Raw genomic sequence first — 16,219 nt, 5'->3', positions numbered from 1 at the left:
GAATTGCCTCCATAATTAGCCGTGCACCCAGTGCACAGATCAAGGCGTTCAAGCCCAGCAGCTGGAACTAGGAGGCGGGTCTGATTAAATCTGCTCTGCCACGAGGAGAAAAGCCGGCTTTAATGAAACATCAGAAGAGCTCCCTACCCCTTCTTTAAACCGAGCGGGGAAAGGGGCTCCTGATTTACTCCGCGAGTGGCTGCTCATCGTGTGCTCCCAACTCACTGAAGAGAGAGCGAGCAGTGAGTGATCTGGGGTCTTGAAATCGGGGATCTGTCTCATTAAAAAGGGTCTAATTGCCAGCAATGGCATTTATTAAAGGGGGCTCCCAGTCTGCCTTCAGAATGACAGTACAGGCTGGAAACGTTAGCAGTTGCCGGCCCCAGTTTTCTCCTCGATAGCTTAGGCTCAGCCCTCCTCCAGCCTGAGCAGGGTCAGCTCACACGCGTCTTGCAGAGGAACAACTCCTCAGCTGGGTTTCCTGCCCTGACCAGCAGCGACCATTTGTGCGCATCCACAAAAACACGCGCGCAGCCACCCAGCAACGCTTTTGTTTTCATGGCGAGTAAACGTTTTCTAGAACTGCACACCCAGTCTGCATTCAGCAATCTGCTGTACAGGAAAGGGAGCTGGTGAAAGAGGCTGGATAGAAATTATTAATCCAGTACAAGATTTTTCACCTTTAGGCGCTGGTTCCACTCGTTGTCACGAACCCCACGGCTGCTGGGGGCTTCCCCGCTGACCAAGGAAGGCAGGCTGTGGGCGTGCTGATGGCACAGCAGACAAACCGCACTCTAAACTCACATTTCTCTACCTTTTTTAAAAAAAGTAGAGCTGGGGGTTGGTGTGGAGAAGATGTGTTAAAATTGTAAGTAGTTTGGTGGGTGGGGAAAAAAGCAACTTTTAAGAAATAATGATTTTCCTACTGCTTACGGCAGCAGAGGACACGGCAGGGACTGCGGCTCAAACGCGGCTCTGGATTAGACACCGCTGCAGTCCCTGCCTGCCTTACAAGAACTGAGGACAACTTCGCCTATCGTTTCCCTAATATGATAAAAATGCAGCTCCCTGTCCTGGGGTAGTGACAAACCCTCAAATCTATCGGCATTGCAAGCCACGTTACTGTTCCCACTGCTGAGGAATTCATTCCCTTTCCAAACGCGGCAGCGGAGACGGGCGATGCTCACAGATGCCAATTAATGGAGGTTTCTTTAAGTGAAGTTTGAACTCCGCCCTTCTTGTAATTCTGTAATTCGAATATCATTTTCACAAACCTTGCAAGATGCAGATGAATGAGAGATTCCTGGCTTTGAGTCAAATGCTGCGGTAATTAAATGTTTATAAAACACTTGAAGCATGCGAAGTGCTATTATCATAGACAAGAAACCAATAGATTATGGCAGATTGGAGCCGGATCTTGAGGCGCACCAGCAAACACAGCTCATTTCTCCCACTACATCTCTCTTTTAGAGTTGCTAACAGAGGATTATGGAGAACATTAGCATGTTCCTTTTATTATAACCAGAATAAGTCAAACCAGAATGGCTTTCTTTCATATGAACATATGTGATTCAAAAGTTTTTCCTTCTGCAATAAATATCCCAGTAGAGGGCCAGCTTGCTGTTTATCTTGTGAAGAAACCACTCCGAGGGAAACGAGGAATTGCTGCGACTTCTGATCTCTCACATAAAACTGAAGAGGTTCCACCTGTTACAGGTTTCTAACACCATCTGCTGTTTAAAAATAAGACAGCATTTGAGCTACGCAGCAGATGAGAGCCTGTACCCGTTTGACAAACCAGAAGCGACACCGGCGCATCAAGAAGGTTTTTGTAATTGGCACATTTCACTTTTGTTCTTTCAAACCCTGAACAAATCTCGACTTGATCATAATTATGAAGTGAATTATTTCTTTGCTACAACACCCAGAAACCCAACAAGCACCAGCTGAAAGCCAGGCCCACACTACAAAACTTAAATCTTCATCCGCAGTCACGGCACCCTGTCCATCTTCTCAGGATCGAAGCAGATTTCGAAGCAGTTTCGCTCTACTCCAAACCTTGGCCCAGAAAAGCTACTGAAAAACCTTTTCTTCAGAGACAGCCACAGCCTCCACAGGGTGTGACGAACTCAAAGAAAATCATTCTTTCCATTAACAATAAAAATATTTACCTTTTGCCGTCTCACACTGCTGTCTCCATGACAGAATAAATACTCCAACCAAGGATTCTTTTACTGCTTCCTTATTGAATGCCATACAAACTTTTGTCCCAGGAAAAACAGCAGAGCCCTGGAGTTCCTTACACACCTGAAGCAAAGGACTCGCCACCAACGCTCTCAGTTTTTGTTGCATGTGTTAAAAAGCAGGGAGGAATTCTTAATAACACCACTTTTTTCTAAAAAAAATGACCTTTCTCCAAACGGGTCCCTGCAGAGCCCGGCCGTTCACCCCCAGACAACGCCGGTTTTATCACCGCAGGTTTAGATGAAAACCACCCCAAATCTTCAAGTCTAATACCAAACAGAGGATGCAGCTCTGCAAGCCTTCTCTAGCTGCATCACGTCAGCCCATTTACCGCATCGCCCTCCATATTTAACATTTATAACCCCCTCCGCACACATCATCTGAAGAGTCAGTGGCTCCTTTTGTAAGCGATCGGCTTCTTACCCCAGCACTTTACATGCACTTCTCGACAAAAGAGACCTTTTACATGTCAATTTATTTTCAGACAAGCATATCTGAAAGGGAGTTTCTCTCCGGAGTAGAATTAGTGTTAATGGCAGGTGTCCCCGTGCAGCACAAAAGGAGGAAGGCAGCAAGTTAGCTGAGCTTAAGTCGTAAGACAGCTTGATGTTTTAATAACCAGGGGCAAGAAAATGGAGTGGCAGCGGACCTCCAGCTTTCATAGCATGAATGAAGGTTTTATTCAGAGCCCCCTATGTACTTGCAAAGACCACTTCGAAATATTTTAAATGTTTTCTTTGCATTAAAAGAGGGATTAAATTGTTGAATATTACATGAAAGCGCAGCATCCGCCCCACATACCGTCGAACACACTTGCAGTCACCGAGCATTTCCGAAGCCTCCGTGTTGCTGGGAAGGCGGCAGTGGCTGCCGCGAGGAGGTGGTGGCACCCGGGAGGCCACCGGCTGCACAGCTCACTGTCCGCAGATGGCAAAAGCTGCAGGAAAAAGAATGAAATGAGCTAACTTCAAGGTGGGGATTTGAAGAGGAGATTTGCCTTTGTCGGCTGGAAGGCTAAAAAGCAGATCGGTTGCTCGGTGAAATTTCACTAAGAAAGAAAAAAAGGGTGATTGCTGAGAAAGTTACTGGCCTTCAGTTTCAAAGGCAGCCTAAATAATAAAGATGGGAATATTTATCAGGGCAAAATACATTTATTTACGCTCTGTTTAATTTGACAGAGGTCAGGACCACATCATTAAGAGGAAGGCACAACTACTTTACACAGTGGGAAGAAGGGAAACAGCGTCTCAGCTGGGTCGACCTCTTTTACAACAGAAAACGTTGCTGATTTACATCCCCAAACAGGAAAGTTTAACTTTTCTTGTACAGAAGCTCTATTATATAAAGAGAGCTGCTCAATATTATTTTCACGCTCCTTGTCTACGGATGAACACGGTGTTTCCGCACAGGTTAATTCCAGGTAGGCTCAGCTCTTAGAGGCTGGATTCCAGGATTTCTGCTCCCTTGAGCTTTCATATAGACGCACAGGACAAAAATCTTAAAGGTCAAGTTGACTATTAAACACCTGAAATAATGCCAGCAGTTTTCCTTGTAAAGACTTCCTTATGTATGAAAGTTAAATACATTCTTGTCCCTTTTCAAATCAACACAAAGGTAAGCTGTATATCCTCTTTGTCCCATGTTAAAGCTGAATGACCTCAAACTCCTGCGAGAGCAGACCATTTGGTCTTCTCTAGGACACCTTCTAGCTCCCCCCAGCAGGCTTTAGAGACCCAGCCTGACACAGGTCCAACCTGCACCTCAAATAATGAGTTAAGATGACAGCAGTTGGTCCCAACTGTATTTTGGCAAAGGTTTAATATTGTCAGGACAAAACCAGAAAGGGAACGAGGGGGCCCGCGCAACCCGTTACAGACACCTACAGTCCTCATACACACAGAGGTCAACAAGTCCATTTTTATTGAGCACTGGAATTAAAAAAGTAAAAGCACTTGGTTGATTTGGAAGTAAAAATCAAGACTTATTTTCACTTATCGAAGGATCACTCAAAACAACTTGGTTAAAAGCACCCCAGAAAGCAAGGTATAGCCCTTCTTGGTCACTCTGTTCCCCACAGTGATGGAGGTCCCAGAAACTACCGCTGCACCAAACAGTTCCTCTGACTGAAGACCCCAGTGAGGCAGAGGGGTTTGACGCTCTGGGTATCGGGGTTTGACTGCAGTCAGCCGCCGGCTGCCCTCCCTGCGCCCACAGAGCTCTGCACCTCCTTGTCCTGCGCATCTTGGAGTTGTCACCAGTTGGCCTCACACCAGCACCATTACACGGAGGATTAAGCAGAGGGTGTCATGTCTTCCTGACTGATCTTGGAAACATTCACCATTTCATACAAACAAGCCAGCTACCATCCAAGCAGGGTGAACGTTTGGCCTAAGACCATCCCGAGGGTCCGTGCTGCTGAGCAGCTCGCAGTGAGCGGTGATCACCACCAACACGTCCAACCCCATCCACCGTTTCAGACTCCCCCCAACACAGGAAATATCCTGAAAAACTGTCAAAGTGCCTGCATCAATCCCAACAGCACCCAAAGGGACTGACCCCAGCTCCAGAAAGAAGCTATTTATAGTTACTGTATTTGTTTCAGCCACCTAACCTTTGCACACCTTTTCACTGGCACAGGAGTCACTGCGGTCGTAGGAAGCGTAAGGCAGGTTTGTTGACACCAATGCAAACATCGTGCCAGAGGTGCAAGCAAGTATTTTGAAGGAAGGCATTTTTGCCTGGTGGAGCATCCCCCTCCCCAGTTCTCGGGAAAACATTAAAACCAGCTCTGCTGGGGGTTGGTGGCAAACCCAGTGAGATCCAGCGTGCACCGGCCTCCTCCTCTCAGCAGCACCGGACATTAGTGCAGTACTTAGAATAAATATAGAAAAAATAGTGACTACTTCAGCTTCTCACTGGCTGCTCCAGGGAGTAAAACAGGACCTGCCTGGATACGAGTAGAGGAGGAGAGAGCTGTACATCTCAGAGAAAATTATTTTGTGGAATTCTCCATTTTAGAGTCAACTGGGACTAAATAAAAGGGAAAAGCAAAAGAGACAGTTTCCCCTCTCGTTATAGGATCGACCAAAAGTAGCAGAAATTCACGAGAACCTTTGCTGGCTTCAGTCACCTCCTCCAGCACGTGAGCGTTTGCAGTCCTTGCAGCAATCCCGCTCCTCCCGAGAAAACAGCCAGCACCAAGCCGGGGAGCTCCAGCAATTCCCTGCAAGTCAGAACGGGTCGGGAATTTATTTCTAGCGCAATTTGCCTCCAAGCGTTCGTTTCTATTAGCACTAAAATGTCCTGAGAATACGAAGTTCCCCTCCACAGCCTGCGTCCTGCCCCCTTTCTTGCTGATTACGGCCTTATTCCATAACCAGTTCCAATTACTTCCCACTGCAAGGTGAGGCATCGCACCGGAGAGAAGGTGGCGTAATATGCAGCCCCACTACAGTACTGCTGGTTTCCCCATCACTGGGCCAGATGAAAAGGCTCTGCAGATCTCCCAAAAGGCAGGCGAGAATCATTATCCCCGTACGACACGGGGAAACGACCGGGGTCGCTTATTCTGCAGCTAAAAGTCAATCAGTAAAAAAACATCAGCTGAATGACACATTTATTGTACAATTCAGAAAGAAACCCTGAGTTACCAGCTGTAGAACAAAGTTAAATTAAAAAAAAAGGATGGTTTGTTTTGTAGGTTCCTGCTGAAGGAAAGGAAAACAAAAAATGGTAAAAGTAGCAGCCAGAGCCAGCCCAAAGGCTCAGCTTTGCTGAGGAGAAGGTTCCTTTGCCATCCCCACCAGTGCAGGTGACAAAGTCCACAGGGCGTGATGGGGAGAACATGAAGATGGGAGGGCAGAGGGAAGGAATGAGCCAAACCTAGCAGGCATCCTGGACAGCCGAGCATCTAAGGGGGGGTTTGGAACACCCATGGTTTATGTCATTCAGAGAACTGCTGCCTGGGCTGGGGGAGGCTGGGAGAGAGGAAGAAAGGGAGTCTGAAAAACCGACCTTACACTCTGAACACACAGCGCAAAAAGTGGAGGGGAGGGAAGTCCTTTACAAGCCCCAGTTCTGCTGGCCGGGAGTCTGCAGGGCTGGCTTTGGGAAGGGCATCCAAAGGTTCAAGGGAGGAAAAACCCCAGAGCCTAAAGCCCAAACGTTCTGCAGTCTTCCAGCTGCAATGGCGTTGGAGAGGACCCATTCCAAGAAATGATGTAGCTACAACAAGTATCTGGCCCTACACAAGAAAGGGTGAATCAGAGCTGCTTTTTAGTGCCACTTGACATCGGGTATACATTCTAGTTCTCATATACACAGACGGATGTCTTTAAAAATTGACAATTTACACTTCAAAAACAGTTTTACAGTGAAGTTCTCTCAGCGAAGATCAGTCCACACAAGGAGGAGCCAGTCTTTCAGAAACAGAAAGGCACTTGGCCTTTGGAGCAGTCCTCAAGGGAGCTCCTGTGCAGGCGTTGACCACCCGATCTCCCGCTCCCCGTCCTCAGGAGGTGTGCAAAGTCCGGCGCGTGCAGGCACCGCACCGTGCGGCCGCTGAGCGCCCCAGCTTCACAGTGTGGTGGAAGGAAGTTTCTTCACCCGCCTCTGTGCCAGAATGGAGGATTCGATGGGCTTCAGCTGGGGGCTTGGCTTGGAGCTGTTCAGTGCGGAGTAGGTGGCAGCCATCGCCCCCTTGGAGAGAAGGCACCAGAGAGGTCATTCAGATGTAGAAGAGATATTTCATACTCATGGCTTTACAAGACAAGAGACAAGAGTAGCCAGACCCACAACCAAAGCCAGAAGCATCTTTCTTTTTAGTTTAAGTCTCCCTCCTGTACTCACACGCCGTTACAGAACCTCCCTAGGTCTTCCTGCCAGAAAAAATGGCCCACACCTCTCGAAGCTGCCATCCTGCTTTGCCCACACCACCATCACCCTACCCAGACCGCTGCTCTCCAAAGAGCCCAAGGTACATGAGGGACCACCTGAAGGCCCAGCCCAGCCTCGGTACCTTTACAAGCTGAACGTCCTGGTGATTGAGCTGGCTCTGGGGTAAGCTGTCCTTCTGGGTTATCCACGGATGCTGCAGGACCTGCTTGGCTGTTAGACGCTGGTGAGGATCTACGTGAAGCATCTTTGATACCAGATCCTAAGGGCATCGTTTGGAAAGTTAGATTTCAGAAGATTTCATACTTCAAATGTAAAAATACCACCTGTCTGCCCCCAAATTAGGATTTAAATTCAGAGGCCAAGTTCAAAGCCCCCAGACCCCAATCTCCTTTTGTGTAAAGTCTGTTTTCGTTAGGCCTGGGAAGTGTAACATAGCAGCAAACCCTGCATGGGTCAAGCATGAGGTTCGTGTTCCACACAAATATTCACAGTCAGAGCTAAAACAAGACGGGGAGAGGCACGCTGCTGAGCTGCCATGGGGCAGATACGCATGGGGTAGAACCTACACTACTGGTTTTCTCCTATTCTGCTCTCCCTCCTCAACTTGCTTTAAACTTACCCTACAGCAAACGGCCGTGCTTGACCCCAACCCTTTAATGCAAGGCAGACAAACATCAACCCGTACCTTGGCCATGTCAGAAATAGTGTCCCAATTGCCCCCACTGACGGAGAACTTCCCCCCGCCTATCCGGGTCAGGATCTCTTCTGGAGTGTCACTGGGACCATTTGCAAACGGAGTGCAGCTGAGGAGAGCAGAGAGAGCATCTGAGTTACTGTCCTGTGACCAGCCAGGGAGTGCCTCTGGGCAGCACCGACCGGCGAGGAGAGGTCCAAGTGCCACCACAGAGCACATCTGAGAGCAAGGTGGTCACAGCCCCAGCTGCTGCCTTCCAGCGAGGCGCTTACCCTGCGAGCATCGTGTACAGGAGAACTCCCAGGCTCCAGATGTCACAGCCCTCGTCGTAGCCTTGGCGTTTTAGTACCTGAACAGAGGAAGCAAAGGGGAAAAAAGAATGTTCGGTTCTTGTTGTTGAGCTCACTTCAGCTCTTGAAGAGAGGCTTGACCCCTGTGTGCAGTCTGTACGCAAAGCTCCACGAGCCCTACTGAACAGCAAAGTTTGGGACTCAAGATCAGGATTCAAATCAGATTTTGGTTTTATGAAACAGAGAAGCCCCCCCAGAGACATCAAAACAACAAGCGAGAAAGAAACCACGTTCCAGTGTGGCGCACGCATGCTCCATTGCATGCCTGCTCTTTTTCTATCTTCCACACCAAGATCACCGACTGGAAAATCATCCCAGCTCTTGTAAAAGCTCAGTTAACCAGGGAGAGAAGCAGCCTGGAAAACCAGTGGGATTTCAAAGCCTCAGTACCCCAAGCAGACCCCCTCATGAGGACAGCGCAAGTTGGAGGACTGCAGTGGAACTGCGCTCGAGATCCCCTGTTTGTCCACGACTACAAGCAGTACTTCTGTAATTACCTGCTCCAGGCCAGGCTGGAGTTAGGAGCGGGGCAGACCTGCACGTGCCGAGTGAGAGCACAGGCCAGGGGACGGACGTGACAGCTACCAAAGGGTCTCAGGTCAGTAAGGTGCTTACCTCGGGTGCCACAAAGTTTGCCGTATAACAGGGAGTCATGAGAAGGCCATTCTCAGCCCTCAGCTGCTTGGCAAAGCCAAAGTCACAAATGCGAATGCTTTCGGGGTTTCCTGACTCGTCCACGTAGAGAATATTGCTGGGTTTCAAGTCCCTGTGAACCACCTGTGGAGCAAAGACAGTGCTGTTCTCCTGCCCCAGGAAGACGCAGGTCTGAAGCTGCGTCGGGACTCTCAAGCCCTGCTCTGGCCCCACAGCTGGCTTGCCAAAACAGCAACACCAGCTAGAAACCATAGTTGGGACAGGCAGAGTTACTCCCTGGAGGAGAGGGAGCGTAGCGCCATGCCAGACAGCTTCCCAGGAAAACTGATGTAACCGTACTCACCCCCTGGGAATGCAGATACTCCACTGTTTTACAGATCGTGTGCAGGACCGAACTGGCTTCCCTCTCCGAGAAGAATTTCTGTCTGAGGATTTTATCCAGCAGCTCCCCGCCCCTCATCAGCTCGGTCACCAGATACACGTACTTCCCATCGTCGTACACCTACCGAAGCAAGCGCAGAGGGGTTAACCCAAAACTGCTTCCAGAGCTTCCCTTTTGTACTTCTGCCACCAAGAAGCAGACAGAAATCAGCAAGGCTGAGGTGGGTCTGGGGATGCTTCCCCACCCCAGGGCGATACAGTGAGCAGGGGCATGGGGTGGCCTGTGCTGGAGCTGCTTTCTGCCCACCACGGACCAGTCTGCACTTCCTAAACCAGAATATAGGAGAAGTCGTTCAAGTCACACTCACGTCTTTCAAGGTGATGATGTTTGGGTGCTGCCCATATCGCAGGAGGATTTCTATCTCCTCAGAAGGGTCTCGCTTGCTCTTGTCAATAACCTGCGAGAGCACGGATAAGCATGAGCCACAACAGGGTGGGAAAGGGGCCAGGACAAAGCAAAAGTGTCTGGAGCCCTGCAGAGACCCTGCACCACAGCCATTCCCTGTCCCCTGCCCTCTTTAGCAACAAGCTCCAGAAACCCCCTAGTTGCTTCATCAGTTCTGTGTCCCCAGACCCCAAAGTTTTAAGTCTGGCTTATTTGTTAAGAGCCGACACAGCCACAGCAAGCTTTGCAAAGCCAGGTGAGATCCTGTCCTCCCCCGACAGAGGAGAACACTGCTTCCCCGCCATTCCTCGATAAGAAAGCTTGTGCAGTCGCATGCACAGCAGCACGGAAATTGTCTGCTTAGGCCCTACGGAAGCAGGGAAAGCAACTTCACTCCTGGATGTTATTTCGGTCATCACGGGGATGAACAGAAACCTAACCGGGGAGTTCAGTTCAGATGGTAAATCTCAGACCTTGACTGCGTATTCCATGTTGGTTGCTTTGTGAACGCAGCGTTTACACACTGAGTAGGAGCCGACGCCGATCGCCTCTTTCACCACGTAGCCGTCGCTGAACTGGACATTCTTGCCGTGCAGCTGCTGCAAGAGGCGAGTGGAGAGTTGATGAGCTGGGAGAGTTCAGGGAAGGGTTTGTGCAACGTGATGAGTTAACTGCAACCCCGAGCGAGCTGACAGACTGCTGTCTGCTGCATCCCACAGCTTCTCCTCCCGGCTGGGGAGAGGGAGGAGAAGAGAACAAGGCAGATACAGGTCAGTGGGCTAACACTAGCTGCATCTAGCGGGGTGTGTTTTGGTGGCACCTTTCAACCCACGGGCATTTAGACAGACCTCCCGCTAGCTCGGGTCCACCTGGGGAGGGGAAAGCAGGCAGACTCGCATTGCCCTGCTGACCTTTGCCCATGACAACCATAGACATGAAAGAACAACAGGATGCAAGAATTCAAAACGGAACGACACTGCCTCCGGCTTCCTGTTAGCTCTGCTCCAGGTGGTAGAGAGGCCTCGCAGACCCACTCTGGAGTATGACTGCAGCTTCACACTGTTGTTCCTCCGTCCCCACTTCTTACCTGCACCACCGAATGCAGAGGCGACTGAGTAGGTTTCACCTTGCCGTCCTCCATCAATCCGGTCGCTACAAAACTGAAGCCTCGGAAGAGCTGATGGGCCCCCGCACTAGGGGGGATGCCTGGGGAATCTGCAACAGGGGTTGAGAGACAACTTCAAGAGGGCTAGCCTCCTCCTCCTCCTTCTTCTGTGATTCTGTGACTCTTCTTCTGCGGAAGCAGAAGCCTTCCCTTGCTCCCCAGGAGCTACGGCTCCTCTTTAGGTTATTCGTGAGAAGAACCACACCACGCGGCGCTGATCTCACCCCGTAACACCCCACGTATCTCTGGCTGGGCCACCTCCCCGCTGCTGCAACCACCTGGAGCTGGCAGCAGTGGCCAGAGGCAAACCTTGCCCTGCTGGCACCGCACGCCAGCGTTCAGCCGCGCAGTATCAGTTCAGACAGGAAACTTTGGCTCTGCGTGAATTCAGACGAACCTTTAGGTGTACGCGATGTAAATTCTGTGTCAAAATAAAAGGTGTCATCTGGCTGGCCCACTGCAGGCTTGAAGGGCGGTTTGATCTCCCTGCGGTACAGCTTCTGCAAAACAAAGACAGCTCGAAAGTGCTCCGACAGGTCAGCGCTCTCGTACTCGCCGGGCGCACAGGCTTGCTAGGAGCAAGAGGCCAAGAAGAGATTTTGCGAAACAAGAAAACTGCTCTGTGGCTTAGCATTTAACTACAGCTCAGCAGCCTGAGGGAAGACTTCTCGGCCGTTGGGGTGCTTTTGAGTCAGTTTGTGGAGAAATACTGCAAGTTCTACCACGTATTAAATCAAGAAAAAAAGGTGTTCTGTATGTAACTTGGCCCCACTCCAGAGGCAGTATCCACAAAGTATTGACCTTGCCAGGTCCTTCCACCTCCTCCTAACTCACATTAGGGCTTTGCTGACACGTATCTCTCTCCTGGGACAGCCAGAGGAGATGCCCCAGGAGGGCGTTCGTATCCCAGCACTCCCACAAGCAGCCTTTTTAAATTGCTTCTTGAAGTAAGAAATGGAAATAAGCTTTACTAGCATTGCTGGAGGTTCAGTCTAGCAGCTTGCTGGGTCCCTCGAAAGCATTAGAAGACAGATCTCCAAAATCTCTTACCAGGTAAGGGAAAACAGGGAAGAAACAAAATTATGTGGTAAAGTAGGGAGTTGGCCAGAAGCAATTGAGAAATGTTGGTTCAGTTCTCGCCCTGCTTCTCTGTACAAAACAAGGTATTTCCTTGCCAGAAATGTTTCCCACTTTGTGCAAGACAATCTGTGTTGTGCCAAACCACAATGAAAACCTGCAGCTTACTGTGGAGAGAGGAGTGAATTCAAACCAAGGTGGGACCATGGGCAACTCAGAGGTGAAACAGCTATTCACATGACAAACAGAATTATAATTTTGGGAAGGATTATTTGGAAAAGATGGAAGGAGGGACTGGTAGCTCTCCCATAGCTGGTCAAGCATCACGACCGTGCTGGTACTGCAGGCAGCACAACTCCATTACTGGTGCTGAGCGGTGAAGAAGTTTGCTCTTCTGTTTCTGATACTCACGTTCCAGTCAATGGTGGAGTAGAAAGGATGGCGCTTGATCTCTTCTGCCCCATCTGGTCCAGAACCTGAAAGATGCACCCATGGAGAGCGCTGCATTAAACCACCGACAAAGCGAAGGCTACTACCACGTACGCGGTATTACGGGAACCTAGCCGTAATTAAACGAGCCCATTAACCGAGCGCAAGTGTGGACATGCTGCTGACCCACGAGGATGTGAGAGGCCCCGGTACGGCATCAGGTGTACTCAGAAACCAGAAAAAATATCTTACCTAATCGGTTGGCTGGATTCCTTTTGAAGAGGGCTCGCAGGAGGCTCTGTGCTTCAGAGCTCAGGAACTGCGGCATGCCCAGCTTCGCTCTGGAGAGGAAGTTGTGCAATCAGTTGCAGGTTTCAAGAAGTCAACCCACAAGCCGACTGCAGCACCTCCACCCCCAAAAGTACAATTATCTGTTTGGCATTTACGCTGCACCCTTCAAACTAACTGTTGATACAAACTTGCCAAATAAAGCCATTAAATTGCGAGAACCCTCAAAATTGCAACACGAAGAAAGAGCAGAAGCTTGCCTCCTAAGCATATATGTAAGAGAAACTTCTCTTACTTGAGGATGAGGGTCATCGTGTCCTTACGATCCTTCCCCTGGAAGGGCAGCGAGCCGGTGAGCATTTCAAACTGGGGGGGAAGAGAAGAAGGGGAGGTCACGTCTGAGCAAGTCCGAGGGTTGCAGAGTTCCCCCGATCCTCGCCGAAGGCAGCGAAAAGCTTGCAAGGGATCAGAAGCCCAGCTCCAAAAAAGATGGCAGACGTCGTGTTTTCCCAGAAGGCGCTCGGCTCGCCCGCTCTGTGGTGGGAATACGTTGGGACTGGCGCCTGCTCCTGCGGGAGCCCTCGGACTCAGCGACCACCAGATGGTGGCACCAGATCTGCAGAGCCCGAGGTCCCAGCGCTGGGGGGGACACGGAGACCCCCGCGCACCCCATGCTGCGTGCCCTATGCCATGCGCCCCAGCGCACCCTGCCACAACAGCCTCCGGAGCTCTGCCTCCCCCGAGGAACTCGCCCTTTCGGCATGGAGCCCTTTCGGGGGGCTCGGAGAACACCCCCGGGTCAGCACGCCTGCTGGATGCGCGGGATGGGGCGAGGGTGTTTCCGAGCCGCCGCGGAGCAGCCGCCGAGGCAGGTCCCCAGCCACGCTCGCCGGGTACGCACCATTAACACCCCATAGGACCACCAGTCAGCACTGTGCGAGTGGCCCTGGCGATTCACAACTTCTGGGGCCATGTATTCCACCGTCCCGCAGAAGGAATAGGCTTTCTTCTCGTGGTCTATGGCCTCCTTACTCAAGCCAAAATCTGTGTAAGAGAAAAAACTGTCAGCGTGTGCCCACATGCTCTGAACAATCTCTTGGGCAGGGAGGCCTAAGAGGAGCGCTGTATTTCAAGAACCAAGCTTGCTGGAGCACACGAAGGCTTTTGTGGAGGGCCTTACCTGTGAGCTTGATGTGCCCTTCTTCATCCAGGAGGATGCTGCAGCATGAATGAAAAAACAAGTTGTTATCGGCTGTGATAAGGGCTGGTGAGAACAAGCACACACAGCGGAGACTGGTCTGAGACGCTCCCCGAATCCACGGGAGAAAATCATCTGTCCCTTCCCCGAGTGCTTTAAGCTCCATCACCAAGATATGAGTGGGACAGAGCAGCTCCCTGATCTCTACGCCCTCAACTTCACATCGAGCGAACAACCCACGCAGGTTCCACCACCTTTGATCCCCCCCACCCCAGGTAAGAATAACGAGCTCATGCAGCTGGTACAGAATCACAGAATCACAGAATGGTCAGGGTTGGAAGGGCCCTCTGCGGGTCACCCAGCCCAACCCCCTGCCCAAGCAGGATCACCCAGAGCAGGCTGCACAGCACCGCGTCCAGCTGGGGCTGGAATATCTCCAGAGAAGGAGACTCCACAACCTCCCTGGGCAGCCTGGGCCAGGGCTCCATCACCCTCAGAGGGAAGAAGTTCTTCCTCGGGTTCAGCTAGAGCTTCCTCTGCTTCACTTTGTGCCCGTTGCCCCTTGTCCTGTCGCTGGGCCCCACTGGAAAGAGTCTGGCCCCATCCTCCTGACCCCCACCCTGCAGATATTTAGAGGCATTTCTAAGGTCCCCTCTCAGCCTTCTCTTCTCCAGGCTGAACAAGCCCAGCTCCCTCAGCCTCTCTTTGTAGGAGAGATGCTCCAGTGACCTCCTCATCCTCGTAGCCCTCCGCTGGACTCTCTCCAGTAGCTCCTCATCTTTCTTGAACTGGGGAGCCCAGAACTGGACACAGCACTGCAGACGGTGCCTCACCAGTGCAGTGTAGAGGGGGAGGAGAACCTCCCTCGCCCTGCTGGCCACACTCCTCCTAATGCATCCCAGGATCCCATTGGCCTTCTTGGCACCCAGGGCACACTGCTGGCTCATGGTCACCCTGTCGTCCCCCAGGACACCCAGGTCCCTCTCCACAGTACGCGTCGCTGCAGAGGCCCAGCCTGGTGCCTCTTCCCTCTGAAGGCTCTCCACTGCTCAAAGACGGAGCCCGGGGCCTGCCGAGAAGAGCTGCTCAGAGGTGTGGGGCACACACCCGCAACTGTGGGTCTGAGGAGCGGGAGCCTCGCTCAGCACTGCCGCCCTCCGCCTGCCTGGCCTCGGGGCACCCTGCAGCTCGGGCTCTGCGGGAGAAGGCTGACCACAGGCTTGGGACCGAAGCGAAGGACTCGGTTCCCTGCCTCCGCTGCGCCGCACGTACTTCTCTGGTTTGAGATCCCTGTAGATGATTCCCAGGCTGTGCAAATGGTCGAGGCCCAGGGCCAGCTCTGCTAGGTAGAACTTCACGTCCTCCTCGGTGAACATGACCTGCGGGAAGGCAGAGGAAGCCGATGGGAGCTGGGGTTACAACGCTGGCAGCGGTACCACCTCTGCTGCACCCACGCAAGACCTTTCCCATCCACGTTGCTCCCTCCTGCCCTTTCACACCTCATTTTTCCAGGCTTTGCCTGCCATCCTAAAGTATCAATTAAGCAGAAACACCAAAAAAAACCCCAAACCAGGTTGCTAAGCAGCAGATGGCTTTTTAACAAACTCTTCGTTTACGTTCACCAGGTTATGTTCCCAGTTGTCTTCACCTGGCACAACTCCTCGTCACCCCTCCCGTCCCCTGCCCTCGCTCCGTCCCAGCGAGGCAGCACAACCAGCCAACGCCGCAGCAGAACATGGTTCTTGCCTGTCTCGGTTGTTGGCGTGCTGCTCAGGAGAGGTGAGACCTGCCTCCTGTGCTGCTGCCCTTCCGCCAGAGAACAGGGCTCCGGAGCCATCCTCTCCTGTGGCCCGCTCTGGGCTCGCAGCAGGCTGGAGGTTGTTTCCACCCCTCTCGAAGACTTTGCGAAGGTCAATCGCTTCTCCAGGCAATTAAGCCCAGATGAACCGAGAGCCTCAGCAACCCACCAAAGATGCCAGAGCATACCCACCTCTTTGGAAAGCCGAGTGAAAAGGTCACCTCCGCGGAGGAAATCCAAGATGAGATACAGCTTCCCCTCCGTCTGGAATGCTGAAACACAAGCCGGAGCGGGAATCAGAGCCCTCCGCGGAGGGAAGGCTCCACGCTGTTACATTAAGCACTTAAATCCCAATGGCTCCAGTCGTGCAGATGCCCTGCATGGTTACTAGGTTAAACACAGGTAGGGCCAATTATTTGGGGTAAATGAGATAGCCTGCCCGCGATGTTGAAATGGGAGCTCGCCAGCAGCACTCTGGCACTGCAGAAAATCCTCATTTTATGGGGGGTTGGCTCCCTTTCAGCCAGCGATGCCCTACTGAAAGGGCTGTTTTTCCGAGAGAGGCAGTGATCACTTTACAGGGAAAGAAGCTGTCCTCGC

General features: G+C 51.6%; 1 protein-coding gene across 2 annotated transcripts in view; it reads right to left on the bottom strand.

Annotated features, from left to right (window-relative positions):
• Positions 1-3,534: 3,534 nt before the first annotated feature.
• RPS6KA1 (ribosomal protein S6 kinase A1) overlaps positions 3,535-16,219 on the bottom strand; it is a 44,096-nt gene continuing 31,411 nt past the window's right edge. The window contains exons 7-23 of one of the 2 annotated variants that reach the window (XM_075438035.1): positions 15,812-15,891; positions 15,094-15,200; positions 13,804-13,841; positions 13,525-13,667; positions 12,919-12,989; positions 12,588-12,676; positions 12,318-12,382; positions 11,227-11,329; positions 10,752-10,879; positions 10,138-10,263; positions 9,588-9,677; positions 9,182-9,340; positions 8,800-8,961; positions 8,107-8,183; positions 7,826-7,943; positions 7,262-7,399; positions 3,535-6,942 (exon numbers count right to left, since the gene is read on the bottom strand). In XM_075438035.1, the coding sequence (XP_075294150.1) occupies positions 6,820-6,942; positions 7,262-7,399; positions 7,826-7,943; positions 8,107-8,183; positions 8,800-8,961; positions 9,182-9,340; positions 9,588-9,677; positions 10,138-10,263; positions 10,752-10,879; positions 11,227-11,329; positions 12,318-12,382; positions 12,588-12,676; positions 12,919-12,989; positions 13,525-13,667; positions 13,804-13,841; positions 15,094-15,200; positions 15,812-15,891 (1,817 nt within the window). In that variant the 3' untranslated portion in view covers positions 3,535-6,819. The remainder of the gene's footprint in view (positions 6,943-7,261; positions 7,400-7,825; positions 7,944-8,106; positions 8,184-8,799; positions 8,962-9,181; positions 9,341-9,587; positions 9,678-10,137; positions 10,264-10,751; positions 10,880-11,226; positions 11,330-12,317; positions 12,383-12,587; positions 12,677-12,918; positions 12,990-13,524; positions 13,668-13,803; positions 13,842-15,093; positions 15,201-15,811; positions 15,892-16,219) is intronic. The other variant, XM_075438036.1, reaches the window with a different exon arrangement.

This window comes from Opisthocomus hoazin, chromosome 17 (assembly GCF_030867145.1).
Source record: "Opisthocomus hoazin isolate bOpiHoa1 chromosome 17, bOpiHoa1.hap1, whole genome shotgun sequence".
Classification (NCBI taxonomy): Eukaryota; Metazoa; Chordata; class Aves; order Opisthocomiformes; family Opisthocomidae; genus Opisthocomus; species Opisthocomus hoazin.
This window is presented reverse-complemented; position numbering and strand designations above follow the sequence as displayed.